General features: G+C 45.4%; 1 protein-coding gene across 3 annotated transcripts in view; it reads left to right on the top strand.

Annotated features, from left to right (window-relative positions):
- CCZ1 (CCZ1 homolog, vacuolar protein trafficking and biogenesis associated) overlaps positions 1 to 16,272 on the top strand; it is a 63,531-nt gene that overhangs the window by 21,751 nt on the left and 25,508 nt on the right. For all 3 annotated transcript variants that reach the window (XM_061600450.1, XM_061600451.1, XM_061600448.1), the window contains 2 exons: positions 3,409 to 3,442; positions 15,514 to 15,631. In XM_061600450.1, the coding sequence (XP_061456434.1) occupies positions 3,409 to 3,442; positions 15,514 to 15,631 (152 nt within the window). The remainder of the gene's footprint in view (positions 1 to 3,408; positions 3,443 to 15,513; positions 15,632 to 16,272) is intronic.

The raw sequence follows: 16,272 nt of genomic DNA, 5'->3' as shown, positions 1-16,272 counted from the left end.
GACACACTCCACCCGCTGGCCATGGAGGGCATCAACAGCATCGATACTGACACCATTCCAGTAGGTAGCAGACTTCTACATTTTGGCAGAGCCTGGAGACATGTAACAATGGATGCATGGGTGCAAGATACTGTGACTCAAGGTTACTCAATAGAGTTCTGGGAGTTTCCTTCTCAAAGGTTCCTATCATCCTCCCTCTCTGCCTCTCCCTAGAGGTGGGCAGGGATGACAGAGGCCACAAGACACTTGCTGTCGATAGGTGCGATAGAGCCGGTGGATCCCTCCAAATTTTACTCAGCTGTCTACTCCATTCTCTTTGCAGTGCTCAAAAAAGGTCATTCATGGAGGGCGATCCTGGATCTCAAATTTCTCAACACCTTTGTCAGGCATCAACCCTTCAAGATGGAATCCCTGGCATTGATTATGGAGGTGCTTCAGTAGGGGGACTTTTTTGCTTCTATCGATCTGAAGGAAGCCTACCTGCATGTTCCCATCCTGCCCAACCATTGAAAATTCCTGAGGTTCGCATACAGCCAGGCTCACTTCCAGTATCAGGCCCTTCCATTTGGTCTCTCATCAGCTCCAAGGGTGCTGATGAAGCTGATGGTTGCTCTGGTGATGTACCTTTGGCTTCAGGGGATCCACATCCACCCTTACCTGGACAACTTCATGTCTCAGGCATCCATCCATGTACGTCTTGCTCTCGATGCCTTGAGGGACCATGGCTTCCTCATGAACTTGGAAAAGAGCCATCTGATTCTGACACAGCATCTTCAGCACCTGGGAGCCATTTTGGACACATCTTGTGTGACAGTGTTTCTGTCCCCAGAGAGAATAGCTGCCACCATTCACACCGCTCACCATCTGATGACCAGGAAGATGTGATGATTCTAGCCAAGGCTCTGGGACTCCTCATTTCTTCCATTCACATTGTCTCTTGGGCTCGCCACCATACCTGACCACTCCAGTGGGCTTTGCTACCTTTTCAGCTGGACATCGCCAATTCTAGACACAGGAGGGTACATCTCTCACCTCGTCTGAGGACATCCTTTCATTGGTGGATGGTGGCCAGAAATCTGCAGAAAGGAACTCCCTTTAGAGAACCCTCTTCGTTCAAGGCCAATGGACGGTTTCCAAGCAACGCCTCAGCATAAATTTGCTGGAGTTGAGAGCAGTGTGTCTGGTGGTCCTCTACTTTCATCCAAGGCTCCATCTGATCAACATTCTCATTCATACTGATGTCAGCATGAAAGCACATTTGAACCGTCAGAGGGGCACATGATCAAGGGCCTCCAGGTGGAATTGACTCTCATCTTCAACTGGGCCGAATGTCACCTACATTCCTTGAGAGTGGAGCATCTCAGCGGTGACCTCAATATAGCAGCAGACTGGCTCAGCAGACAATAGGTTCTTCCTTGGGAGCGGAAACTGCATCCCAGGGTATTCCATCAACTGCACTGTTGATTCGGTCCCTTCATCTTTTTTCTCTTCATCTCAGAATGCCCAATTTCCAAGGTTCTTTGCTCGATATCATCAACAGGGTGCTGAAGCAATCGACACATTGTCAACTCCTTGGCGAAGAGAAATACTCTATGCCTTCTCTCCGGTTCCGCTACTGGGATGCACGATCAGAAAGATTCATCAGGAACATGTGCAAATTGTTCTCCTGGCCCCTTACTGGCCACACAAGCCATGGTTTTCAGATCTGCTGGCTCTCTTGACCCAGGAACCATGGTGTCTACCATTATCGCCAAACCTGCTATCTCAGGGTCCAGTTCGCCATCCGGACCCCAACTGGCTGAGTCACATCCTGGGTGTTGAGTGGTCTTACCTGAGGTGTTCAGAGTTCTCTAAGGACGTTGTAGCTACCATTTTGGCCTCTAGAAGGCCTTCCGCAGTCCGCATATATCAAGCCACGTGGTCAGTCTTTGCTGCATGGTGTTTTAAACAGCAAATCCGTTCCTCCAGGGCTAAGATTAATCACCTACTTGGCTTTCTACATGTGGGTCTCTTGATGGAACTGAAGCTTAATACTCTACACCAGCCTTTCCCAACCAGTGTGCCTCCAGATGTTGTTGGACCACAACTCCCATCAGCCTCAGCCAGCATTGCCAATGGCTGAGGCTGGTGGGAGTTGTGGTCCAACAACATCTGGAGGCACACCAGTTGGGAACGGCTGCTCTACGCAGACAGGCCTCATCCATATTGTCCGCACAATCGGACCAGCCTTCTCTTGGAACACACTCCTTGGTCAAGCTTTTCCTGAGATGGGCTTCTCTCCTGTCACCGCCTGTAGTTTATTGATGTCCCTATTGTAGTTCATTGATTTTCCTTCAGGCATTGCAGCATCCTCCTTTTGAGCCTCTCAAGTCTGCATCGTTGCGTTTGCTCTCGTAAAAAGTCCTGTTTCTCATGGCAGTTACTTCAGCCCGGAAGGTATCGGATCTGGCAGCCTTGTCCATTGCCCGCCATCTCTGCGTCTTCCACAACGACTCTGTGAAGTTGCATCCAGATCCTGCTTTTCGACCTAAGGTTTCTTCCATCTTTCACTCTAGTCAGGATATCGTCTTGCCTTCCTTTTGCCCTCAGCCAACTCATCCCCTGGAGAAGGCCTGGCACTCCCTGGACGTATGTCGAGCCCTAAAGGTCTACCTGACCAGGACCCAGGACATTTGTCTGTCTGAGTCTCTTTTCATCTCATTTCATCCAAAGACATTGGGGAAGAAGGTCACCTGCTCAACACTCTCTTGCTGGCTTGCATTACCCTGGCGAGTCTCTAAGGATACCAGTGCCTCGGAACATCACAGCCCATTCTACAAGGTCAGTGGCCACTATGGCTGCCTTCACGGCCAATGCACCCATTGCAGATATTTGTAAGGTAGTTGTGTGGTCCACACCAAATTCCTTTATTAAACACTATAAGGTAGATCATTTCACTTTGGCAAATAGAGGTGGGCTGCCTTGCTTTTTCTGGTGTTAATTTTGTCCATTGTTTAATAAATCTTCCATGTGTTTCAAATAAATACAGTTTATTTAAAATTATATTACATTTACTGTTAAGCCTGTTCTTGCTGGAATTACAGTTGTTCACTGTTTGTGCATATTCCCTGCATGGAGTCAAGCTGTGTATTATTATGTTAGTTGCTCCTTTTATTATTGTGTGCCTCTTTATATTAATGTCTGGCTGTGAGTGTTCTGTCTGAGGAGAGATGTCTGGATCCCATATACAGTTCATCCGGAATGGAATGGGGTCAAGCTGGAAGGAGCAGCTGAAGTCTTGACTCTCATGTGTTCCTGCCTTTGGACACTAGGCGGCGCTACTACCCACCTGATGGTATGATACCTGGGAAAACCACCTTTCACGTGAGACCAATGGTCAGTTTTTTGATAAATATTTTTTTCTTGCAGGCTATGAGTGCAGCTGTCTGCTTTATGATTGATGGTGAGTATCAAATAATACTCTTTAAAACAACCAAGGGAGGTTTAACTTTTCTTCTTTTTCACAAATCCTGACATTTGTACATTTTCCACAGTTATTTTGCATTAACTTTAATAAAAAAAGAAAAGATAAAATTTCTGTCCACAGTGATACCAGGACCCTGCCAATATCAGAGGATAAATATTGATAGTGGAATAGAAGCAGAGACAGCCTAATCCTATAAATATTTACTCATAAGTAAGGGCCATTGAGTTCAGTGACACTTGATACCTAAAAACGCAGAATACTAATTCTTAAATAGTCTTATGCACAGGATTGTATGTGATCAACCAGTTGCTTAGCAGTATCCTTTGGTAAGGTGGGGCTTCTTAGAGATGAGTTTTGAAGAAATTCTGCCAAGTTCTGCATTTATAGAATGTCTGTGCCTTGAGTATAACAGACTGCTTATTCTCCAGTGGGCATCAGGACACCCCCAAGTGGGTATTGTCTTCCTTGCTAGTGCTTGAGGCAAGAAAGAGTTAACACTCCAAACAGCCCCTCTGCAGAGTGCTAGTTCGTTTTTCCTGCCTTGCTGGAGCAGTACTGATTTTCACCTTGCTCTTCAGTCTGGCCGATTTATATCCTTATTCATTTGTCTATTTAAGTTATTTATTAGTAGTTAATGTTGAGATTAATCGTCTGTGAATGTGTATGGGTGTTTCTATGTAATTTATTAACGAATCGCAGCAAGTGCCTGAATGGCAGTTAAGTGTGTGTTAGTAAGTTTGGCATAGCTAAGCTAGTATAACTTTGAGCTCCTGAGATTAATTAGCCTAATGATTCCCCCACAGTTAATTAATTTCCTTGGTGATTTTCCCCTCAGTTAATGAATTTCCTCGATGATTTTCCCCTCAGTTAATGAATTCAATGGTTGATTTTCTCCCCCTCCCACTTTATAAATTTGTGGGGTTGATTCTCTGTTTTTATGAGCAGTTCACTATGTTTAATTAAAATAAAACAAATACAAGGGGACCACAAAAGACCACTAGATAAGCTTCACCTGTTGAAGGCGAAATGCCTGAGGTGCGAAGTAAGGTCTCCTCAGAGCTCTCTAAGCGAGCGGCAGGAACGGTTGGTGCGGTAGCACCTACAGCCCACTCACACAAACTAGCAGTTAAAAAGACAAGCTGTTGCAGTGCACACGGAGGCATCCGCCATTTTACTCAAACAGCCTCAGGCAGCGCGTGGCCCACTCTGGTGGTAGCGCAGAGAGCGGCCATTAATCAACAGCACGCCGCGGTTTCCCCTGTAAGCGATGAGGTACAGCAATCAGGGTGGGGAAATGTAAAAGCAGTTAAAGGTACAGCACACCTTGTAAGCAGTGCGGTAGCACAGCAGTCAGGGTGCAAAAATGTGAAAACAGTTAAAAGTGCAGCAAACCCTGCAAGCAATGCAGTAGCAGAGCAATCAGGGCGCAAACATGTGACTAAAACAGAACATACTGTGAATCCTGTAGCAGAGCAATCAGGAAGGGCTGCTGCTGAGGAAACCACAGATTATAATGATGATGCCCCCTTGCCAATGTTGTTACAGGGCAGAAGGGCACTGTATGTAGGAGAGCAAACCCAGCAGTGGAGTGCAGTAAATGATGAAATGCTCTGAGGAAGAGAGGGTTCCAGACCCTTCAGTTCTTTTTTGCTCAGATTCTGAGGGAGATGATGAGGAATTCACAGGTTTTAATATTCAGCACCCTGAATTTCCACAGAGCAGTGTAGCCACAGTGCCTTTGAGTAATAATGCTGCCTCTGGGCAAAGTCATAAACAGCAGCAGAGAGTTTTGCTTAATGCAAATAAGCATAAGGAGCATCATATGAACTCTGCACAGTCACTTGGGCTCTGCTGCCACCTCTTGTTCAAATCAGGAACTTCCGCAGGTGGAGTCTTTTCAGTTAGGAGCTGCAAAATTAAATTATATTAGAAGAGCTCTCATGGGTGATATTTCAGCAGAACTAGCTGCTTTTTGCCAGTCTTTTCAAGTGGTTCCTGTGTTGCAGTCGTGCAACAGGAGGCAGTCACTTGCAACACAATATGTGGCAGTGCAGTGCTCAGATGAGTCAGGCAGGTATGCCAGAGGTTGAGCAACACAGCTGCAAAGGGAAAGTGCAAATGACTCACTGGATCCACATGATGTGGCCAGGGGTAGAGCGCAGGGGTTCATAGTTCACAGACCTGACAGATCAAATTCTGCCAGGCAAAAGTTTATGCGCCATGATTCAGTGGATGAATCATCCACAACCGGAGGAGCAGCACTCCAATAGCTTGTTTCATAGTGCTTACTACATGCCTCTGCTATGCAAGGCTATGGCGGCTTTAGATTTGAAGGATTCAGTTACAGAACAGGCACCTTCAACCTCTCAAGGGGAGCATCTGTTCTTCCAGAAACAAAGTCCAGTGATAAGGTGATGAAGGTACCATCACTGCTCAGAAAAATAGTGAAATATGAATGGGACTCACCAGTTCAGTCTACCAAATCACGGACATATGCTTATACTTATTAGAGCCAGAGTTTATGGAGCAGCTGAGAACTCCAGCCATTGATTCCCTGATTTCTGCTTTAATTTCTAGACATTTCCTTTCAAAAGATGGGGATGCTCAGTTGAAGGATCTTACAGAACAAAAGTTAGACATGGCACTTGAAAAGGTCCATGGAATGACAGCATTGTCTGTACATGCATCTATTGTAGCATCTGTGTTTTCAAGGGCTGCATTATTGTGGTTGGACAAGGTTTTGGAAAATCCACATCAGGAGCCAGGAAGACTTAGGAAAACAATTCTGAAGGTGTCAAGAACAGAGGCTTTCACTGCAGATGCAACAATGGATGCGACTCAGTTCACAGCCAGGGCCATGGCTGCTGAAATGGTAGCTAGGCGCATTTTGTGGCTTTGTCATTGAGAGACAGATGTCTCTTCCTGTATGGTGCTGGCTACAGAACCATATGCAGGCAGGAAGTTGTTTGGGGAGGATGTGCTGAGCGAAGTATTAGTTGAAACAAAAGAAAAGAAGGCGGCAATGCCAGTAATAAATAAAAGACAAGATGACTGGTGCCTTTTTTGCCGTTTCAACCATACCAGTCCTTTCTTCCATCCAGATTTGGAGGAAGGGGGAGAGATTTCTGTGTTAACAGACAAGCTTGTGGTCATCCACAATTCCAGTTGTGCAACCAACAGCAACCAGCAGTGTGAAATACAGGATCAACTACCCACAGAGTTAGAAGGCAACAAAAACAGTTCTGACTTATTGCTGATACCAGTGGGAGACTGCCTACTGAGATTTGCAAAACATTGGCAGACGACAACATCAGACCGCTGGGTAAAAAATGCCATGCAGTACAGGTATCAGATAGAGTTTCAGGCTACGCCTCCAAACAGATTTATTCCATCACTTATCTCAGCGAATCCAGAGAAGCGCAGACTACTAGAAGAGGCAACAGAACACTTGTTGCAGACAGCAGCCATAGAACCAGTTCAGCAGAACCAGAAGTTTTGTGGCGTTTATTCCGTCCTCTTTATCGTGCTGAAAAAAAGGGAATGATTGGAGGGCAGTGCTCGATCTAAAATTCCTCAACAGATTTGTAAGATACAGGAAATTTTGCATGGAAACATTGGTGTCCATAAAAGAAGCACTTCAGCCTCGAGACTTCGTAGCTTTCATAGATCCTAACCAAGGCATATTTACATGTGCCAATCCATCCGCAGCACCGCCAGTACCTTCGCTTCGCTTACGACAATCAACATTATCAGTACAGGGTGATGCCCTTTGGCTTGGTGTCAGCACCAAGGGTCTTCACGAAGATAATGGTGACCCTTGTAGCTCATCTCCGTCAACAGGGGTTGCATCTCTACCCATATTTAGACCACATTCTGATTCATTTGCAGTCAGCTTATCAGGACATCCACACCATACTAGCAGTTCTTCAGGATCACGGATTCTTGGTGAACATACCAAAGTGCCACTTGTTCCCTCAACGACATCTACAGCATTTGGGAGCAATGATAGATATGGAAGGGGAGACAATATCTCTTTCGGAAGAGAGAGTGCAGAAGATAAAGTTGACAGTTCAACCATTGCTGGGGAAGACAGCAGAGGACATCATGGTCTTAGCAAGGATTTTAGGGATGCTTGTTTCCACTATCCAAGTTACGCCATGGGCCAGATTTCATGTTCAGCCTCTACAATGGACACTGTTAACATACTAGTGGCAGATAGCACATTCCAGGCATTTTCAGGTTCCACTGACTTTACAACTGAGGGCTGCTCTTTGTTGGTGGACAAGAGATTGCAACCTACGCAGAGGTGTTCCTTTAAAGGACCCACCATGAGACACTGTGCCATCAGATGCAAGTCTCCAGGGGTGGGGAGCTCACTGCAGAGATCAAATACTGCAGGGATCTTGGTCTCCTCAGGAATAAAAGCAAAGCATCAACTTACTGGAGCTTCAGGCAGTACAATTGGCGCTGCAGCATTTTGTGCCTTTATTCCATCTCAAGCATGTACTGTTGAGGACAGACAACAACTGTGTGAAAGCGTTCATAAATCATAAAGGAGGGACAAGATCACTGGTGCTTCATCTGGAGGCTTCACGACTGATTTCCTGGGCAGAGCACACTCTACAATCGTTGACAGCAGAATTTATAAAGGGAGTAGATGATGTACAAGTGGACTGGTTAAGCAGACAGGAGGTGTTGCCAGGGGAGTGGCAGCTGCACAAAGATGTGTTCAAACAGATCCGCAAGAGGTTTGGAAGGATGGATGTGGACCTTTTTGCTTCAGATGTCAATCCTCAACTGAAGAGGTATTACACTCGGTACCCTTCACTGAGAGCAGAGGATGTAGATGCCCTAAACTCCCCTTGGCCAATGGGAACGCTTTACCTCTTCCCTCATTTTCCATTGTTAGCTCGGGTGATGAAAAAAGTAAGGATGGAGAGGGCCAATGTTGCTCTAGTAGCACCAGATTTGTCAAGGAGGCCATGGTTCTCAGAGCTAGTCAACCTATCTGTCTGGCCTCCATGGTCTCTGCCTCTTCGCCCAGATTTGCTGCTACAGGGGCCACTTCGGCACCCCAATCTGCAGTGGTTGAGCTTAACCGCATAGAAGTTGAAAGGAGCAAACTGCTGAGGGCTGGGTTGCCCACTGAGGTGGTAACCACAATATTGGCATCTAGGAGACCGTCCACAATACGAAACTACAAGCATATGGTATAGTAGGAACCAAGCATGGGCTGAGACCCAGTCCTTTGAGAAGACAAGCATCTGCGTTGTCAACAGTGCTTTCTAAGTCTTCCTCTGAATCACTGGGAGCTCATCTGTATCTGAAACGATTTTTAAGAGGGGCTTCTCTGATGTCAGCGCCTGTTCATCATCGATTTCCAACATGGAATCTTCACAAGGTCTGGTCAGGTCTACAGAAACCACCATTTGAACCATTGAAAACTTCTACTTTATGAATAATGTCAGGACGATCGAACACTGGTTAGAACCGCTGCTGCAGCCTATCATGTGGCAATAAGGGCAACAAAAAAGGAATTTTATGCTGCCTCTATTGCATCTGCAGAGTGCTGTCCCAGGAGACTGTTGCAAGTGGTCCGGAGCCTGGTCGGTCCAGTTGCTCCGGTACTGCTGGAACATGATAAGGTCTCCTGTGATGAGTTTGCTAAACACTTTGCGGATAAAATCGATCGTATTAAAAGCGATATTCCGTACACTGTGGATACAGGGAGTGAGCCAGAGGTGATCAGTGTTGCTTCGGTGGCGTGGGATCGGTTTCAGCTTCTTCCTTCTGAGGAAGTGGACAAGGTGCTTTCAACGTTAAAGCCGACCACCTGCCTACTTGATCCTTGCCCTTCGTGGCTCATCATGAGCTGCAAAGATAGACTGGGAGAGAGAATCAAGCTGATGGTAAATGCATCGCTTGAAGAGGGAGTAATGCCATCAGTGCTCAAGGAGGCGATAATAAAACCAATCTTAAAAAAGCCCTCCTTGAACCCTCAAGATCTGAACAACTTTCACCCAGTCTCAAATGTGCCATTCTTAGGCAAGGCAGTTGAGCGGGTGGTGGCTAAACAGCTGCAAGCACACTTGGAAGAAGCGGATTATCTAGATCCATTTCAATCGGGCTTCAGACCAGGACATGGGACTGAAACAGCCTTGGTCGCCTTGGTAGATGATATGAGAAGGGCGTGGGATAGAGGCGAATGCACCTTCCTTGTCCTTCTAGGTGTTGGGGGCACTGTATTGCAGTGGTTCCATTCCTTCCACTCTGGGAGGTACCAAAGAGTAGCACTGGAGGAGGAGGTCTCAGATCCCTGGCCCCTCATTTGTGGGGTACCACAGGGGTCTATCCTTTCTCCAATGCTTTTTAACATCTATATAAAGCCGCTGGGAGCAATCATCAGGAGATTTGGGCTGCAGTGTCATCAGTATGCGGATGACACACAGCTCTATCATTTAAATCTTCACCAAGGTTGGCTGTGGAAACCCTGTCCAAATGTCTGGAGTCGGTGAGTGGCTGGATGGGAAGGAATAAGCTGAAGCTGAATCCTGACAAAACCGAGGTGCTGTTTGTGGGAGACAAGGGAAGGTTGAGAGATATAGACCTGGTGCTTAACGGGGTACGACTGCCCCTGAAAGACCAGGTCCGTAGCCTGGGGGTCATTCTTGACTCCCAGCTGTCCATGGAGGCTCAAGTTTCGGCTGTGAGTCAGGCAGCTCTGTATCAACTCCATCTGATACAGAGGCTACGCCCCTACCTTCCCAATCATCTGCTCCCACCGGTGGTACATGCCCTGATCACCACTCGCCTAGACTACTGTAATGCGCTCTACGTGGGGTTACCCCTGAAAACGGTTCGGAAGTTACAGCTGGTACAAAATGCAGCGGCGCGTCTGATTACAGGCGGCCGCCGTAGAGATCACATCACTCCTGTGTTGAAGGAGTTGCATTGGTTACCGGTTGTGTACCGAACCCAATTCAAGGTGTTGGTCTTAACCTTTAAAACCCTATACGGTTGTGGCCCAGCTTATTTGAAGGAGCGCCTCCAGCATCGACAGGGATGCCACTCAACAAGATCAGCCTCAGAAGACCTTCTCTGGATCCCACCTGTCAAAACAGCTAGACTGGTGAGGACTCGAGAGAGGGCCTTCTCAATTGTGGCCCCCACCCTATGGAACTCTCTCCCAAATGATCTACGCCATGCCCCGTCTATAATGAGCTTCTGCCGGACCCTGAAGACCTGGTTTTTTAGGCAGGCTTTTGGAATGGGCTAGTTTTACTGTGTTTTTAAATTTTTAACAGTTTTATATACTGTTTTATCGTGTACGTCGCCCAGAGTGGCTGGTTGTCCAGCCAGATGGGCAACTAACAAATCTCATAATAAATAAATAATTCAAAGTGTTATTCCTGGTAGCAATAACATCAGCTAGACAAGTGTCTGAGCTGGAAGCTCTCTCAGTAGCAAAACATACATGTATTTTCCATACTGACAGAGTCATATTGAGAACAGATTCTGCTTTCATTCCAAAAGTTAATACAGCTATTCACCGTCAGCAGGAGTAATATTGCCAACATTTTGTCCATCACCAAAGCATCCTCTAGAGCATGCTTGGCATTCATTAGATGTAAGGAGAGCACTTAAGGTGTATATATATATATAACTAGGACAAGGCTGATAAGGCACACTGACTCATTGCTTGTTTCTTACCACGCTCCTACTCTGGATAAAAAGGTGTCCCCTTCTACTTTAGCAACATGGATTAAGGGCTGCAGAGCCTTAGCATACAGTTCTCTAAACATACAATTGCCATCAGGTATCGTTGCTCATTCGACAAGAGCAGTAGCTGCTACTGCACCTTATTCAACACATGCACCTCTCCAAGAGATTTGTTGGGCGGCCACCTGGGCAAGCCCGAATACTTTTACTAAACATAAAATAGATATTTATGCATCAGCTGAGGCAGCCTTTAGGAGGTGAGTTATTCAGCAAGTGCTGAAAGATAATTGAACGCTTATATACCCACCCAATCAGTAGGTCAGCTCTGGAACATCCCACTTGGGATGACACCGCCAAGGCCCACCCTGGGATGCAAATGACAGTAAACATTATCAAGAAACGGGTGGAGACTGAATGGTCAGTGATCAGACCTAGCTCATATACAAGCCAGTAAATGTTATATACAGTCTGGGTGGAGACTGAATCATAGAATCAGAATAGTAGAGTTGGAAGGGGCCTACAAGGCCATTGAGTCCAACCCCCTGCTCAATGCGGGAATCAAAATCAAAGCATTCCCGACAGATGGCTGTCCAGCTGCCTCTTGAATGCCTCCAGTGTCGGAGAGACCACTACCTCTCTGGGTGATTGGTTCCATTGTCGTATGGCTCTAACAGTTACGAAGTTTTTCCTGATGTCCAGTCGAAATCTGGCTTCCTGCAACTTGAGCCCATTATTTTGTGTCCTGCACTCTGGGACGATCGAGAAGAGATCCTGGCCCTCCTCTTTGTGACAACCTTTCATGTACTTGAAGAATGCTATCATATCTCCCCTCAGTCTTCTCCAGGCTAAACATGCCCAGTTCTATCAGTCTCTCCTCATAGGGCTTTGTTTCCAGTCCCCTGATCATCCTCATTGCCCTCCTCTGAACCCGTTCCAGTTTGTCTGCATCCTTCTTGAAGTGTGGAGACCAGAACTGGATGCAGTATTCAAGATGAGGCCTAACCAGTGCTGAATAGAGGGGAACTAGTACTTCACGCGATTTGGAAACTATACTTCTGTTAATGCAGCCTAATATAGCATTTGCCTTTTTTGCAGCCACATCACACTGTTGGCTCATATTCAGCTTGTGATCAAGTACAATTCCAAGATCCTTCTCACATGTTGTGCTGCTGAGCCAAGTATCCCCCATCTTATAACTGTGCATTCGGTTTCTTTTTCCTAAGTATAGAACTTTGCATTTATCCCTGTTGAATTTCATTCTGTTGTTTTCAGCCTAATGCTCCAGCCTATCAAGGTCCCTTTGAATTTTGTTTCTGTCTTCCATAGTATTAGCTATGCCCCCCCAACTTCGTATCATCTGCAAATTTGATAAGCATGCTTTGTACCTCCTCATCCAAGTCGTTAATAAAAATGTTAAAGAGCACTGGGCCCAGGATCAAGCCCTGTGGTACCCCACTTGTTACTTCCGCCCAGTTTGAGAAGGAAGCATTGATAAGCACTCTTTGAGTACGATTCTGGAGCCAACTGTGGATCCATGTAATAGTTGTTCCATCCAGCCCACATGTAACTAGCTTCCTAATCACAATATCATGGGGCACTTTGTCAAAAGCTTTGCTGAAGTTGAGATATATTATGTCCACAGCATTCCCACAGTCTACAAGGGAGGTTACCCGATCAAAAAATGAGATAAGATTAGTTTGGCAGGATATGTTCTTCATAAATCCATGTTGGCTCCTAATAATCACTGCATTGCTTTCAAGGTGCTTACAGATTGACTGCTCTATAATCTGCTCCAGAATTTTTCCAGGGATTGATATTAGGCTGACTGGACTGTAGTTTCCCAGTTCCTCCTTCTTGCCCTTTTTGAAGATAGGGACAACACTAGCTCTCCTCCAGTCATCTGGCACTTCATGATTTCGCAAAGATAATAGCGGTTCTGAGAGTTTTTCAGCCAGTTCCTTCAATACTCTAGGATGCAGTTTATCGGGTCCTGCCGATTTGAACTCATTCAAAGTGATTAGGTATTCCTTGACCATTTGTCTATCGATCTCAAAGTCCAATCCTGACCCTTCTACTTCATGTTTCCCGGGAGGGTCATAGGCCCTTTTTTGGGAGAAGACTGAGCCAAAGTAGGAATTGAGCACTTCTGCCTTTTCTTTGCCATCTGTTGTCATTTTGCCATCCTCATTGAGCAGCTGTGCCACCATTTCTTTTCTCTGTCTTTTACTATGGACATACCTGAAGAAAGCTTTTTTGTGGCTTTTAGCATCCCTCGCTAGCCTCAGCTCATTCTCAGCTTTAGCCTTCCTGACCCCATCCCTGCAATTCTGTGATACCTGCCTGTACTCTTCCTTTGTGGCCTGGCCTTCTTTCCACTTCCTGTATGTGTCCTTTTTTGTTTTCAGGTCATCTCTAAGCTTTTTGTGAAGCCACATTGGCTTCTTCTGCTGTTTCCCCCTTTTTCCTTGTGGGAATTGCTTGCCATTGCGCTTTTAGAATTTCTTTTTTTAGAAACTCCCACCCATCTTGAATCAAGAATTCAAGTATGGTGTGGTCACTTTCCCCCAGAGTTCCCGTAACTGCCACTTCATCCACCAAATCTATTGGTTCTATTGGTTAGAATCAAGTCAAGGATAGCTGATCCTCTGGTTGCTTCCTCCACATTCTGTAGGAGGAAGCTATCTGCCACACAAGTCAGAAATTTCTTGGAGGGGCCGTGTTTGGCAGAATTTGTCTGCCAACAGATACCGGGATAATTGAAATCCCTCATTACGACTACATCATGCCTCCTCGAAACATTGGCAACTTGCTTTTCAAAAGTGACATTCTCATCTTCTCCTTGATTGGGTGGTCGGTAGTAGACTCCAAGCGCCACATTTCTTTTCTTACTAGCCCCATTAGTTTTAATCCAGATACTCTCGGTGGAGCTACAAGCTCATCTTCCTGTATTTCTGTGCAGGGATATATATTTTTAACATATAGCAGAACTCCACCTCCCTTTTTATTCCTTCTGTTCTTCTTGAACAAGTTGTATCCTTCAATTGCTGCATTCCAGTCATGGGAGTCATCCCACCAAGTTTCAGTTATACCTATCAAGTCGTAATTGCCCTCCTGTATTAAGAGTTCAAGTTCATCCTGCTTGTTTCCCATGCTCTGCACATTAGTATACAGACATCGAAGACCATGTGATTTATGGGTTGGCTTCCTCACTACATTTTTCTGAGGGCTGTTACTGGGCCCTTTTAGAGCTGATCTCTTTGGTCCCGCTACTGTGCATAAGCCTTCATCAGTCGTTACCACCAAGCTTACGTCTTCCTCCCCTTTAGGATTCAGTTTAAAGCCCTCCTGATGATCTTCTCCATGCTGTGGCCAAACACATTCTTCCCAGTCCTTGTGAGATGCAACCCATCACTTGTCAGCAGTCCATTTTCCAGGAACCATAGCCCATGGTCCCAGAATCCAAATCTCTCATGTCTGCACCACCTTCATAGCCATTCATTCACACGGAGCATTTTTCTTTCCCTTTCCACTCCTCTTCTAAGTACTGGAAGGATGGATGAAAAAACTATCTGGGCCCCAAAGTCCATGAGTTTCCTTCCCAGAGCTTCAAAGTCTGATGTGATTTCTTCATAGCTCCGTTTAGCAGTGTCATTTGTTCCCACATGGATGAGGAGAAATGGATACTTGTCGGTGGGCTTGATGAGTGATGGCAACCTTTCCGTCACATCTCTAATCCGTCCTGGTAGACAGCATACCTGGCGAGTCCACAGATCTCAGCATATAATAAATAGTTATTTATTATAACTGAAGGTGTGCAAGTTGTTTGTTGCATGTTATTTATGGTTAATGAAAGGTTGTCAGTGTCTTTATATGTGTATATTTTTTAAGCTTGGCCAGACGGTGAATTAGCACTCCATGGAAGGGGCCACAGTAATGGTCTGTTTGGAGTGTTAACTCTTTCCTGTCTCAGGCACTAGCAAGGAAGACAATACCCACTTGGCAGTGACCTGGTGCCCAAAGAGAAACACCTTTCTGTTGAGTAAAATGGTTCCATCTGCTCCAGATGTTGTTGGACTCCAGCTCCCTTCAGGTCCCAGCTAGCATGGCCAGTGGTTGGGAATGATGGGAGTTGTTGTCCAACGATACAGATTCCCCATCCCTGCTGTAAATATTTGATGTGGTCTCCAAATGTGTGGCTGCGGTACGCGGGAAAATTGTATCACCCTGGGCTCCTACTAGGAGGAAGGGTGGTATATAAATCAAATAAATAAATAAATAAATAATATAAAAAGTCTTATTGATGTTCCCCCCCCTCAACTATTTCGCAGCCTCTACACAGCCTACGTTGGATTTTTGCCGTAAACTTGACAGCATTGTCGGGCCTCAGCTCACAGTATTAGCTTCAGATATATGTGAACAATACAACATCAACAAAAGGATATCAGGGTTGGTACCATATTTACTTCTGTTGCAAAGCATCAGCTTTTTAATGGGGACCAGATATTTTAAAAACTACTTAAAATAGGAGGCAAGTGATTGCTTTTAAAAGAGCATTATCTTCATGTCAACATATTGCAAATTCTGTTTTTGAAGCAACTCCTCTCCCCCACTGTTCTGCTGAAAAGGATTCACAGAATATTTGTTATTATCAATAATAACACTCCCTATCCTCAGGCTTACAATCTAAGCAGCTGAGATCTTCTGGGGAACAAAACTAAGCTACATTGGGCCAAGTGGCAGACATTTGACATTTTATTCCCAAATAACTTTGTGTTTCCAATTTATTACCCTTTCCCAGAAGCCTTCACTGTCTGTCTGAAGAGTACAGATGTGAATACCTGTAAAAAAAATTTTTAGAAAAATGAGGGAGTAGACTAGTACCTCCCCCCTGCTGTATTTTTCCAATTTTTTTCTGGAAGAAATGGTGAAAAACCAGTAAAAAATTGGAAAACACTCCCCCCCCCCAAAAAAAATTCTAGTTTTTTCCAGGCCTTCACATGTCTGCTGAAGAGACAAATGATCTTTCTGAGTGAAAATTGTATTCAGCACAATAATTCTACAGGATGCTGTTTTTGTAAAGGTGGGCA

This window comes from Rhineura floridana, chromosome 17, assembly GCF_030035675.1.
Source record: "Rhineura floridana isolate rRhiFlo1 chromosome 17, rRhiFlo1.hap2, whole genome shotgun sequence".
NCBI classification, from domain to species: domain Eukaryota; kingdom Metazoa; phylum Chordata; class Lepidosauria; order Squamata; family Rhineuridae; genus Rhineura; species Rhineura floridana.
This window is presented reverse-complemented; position numbering and strand designations above follow the sequence as displayed.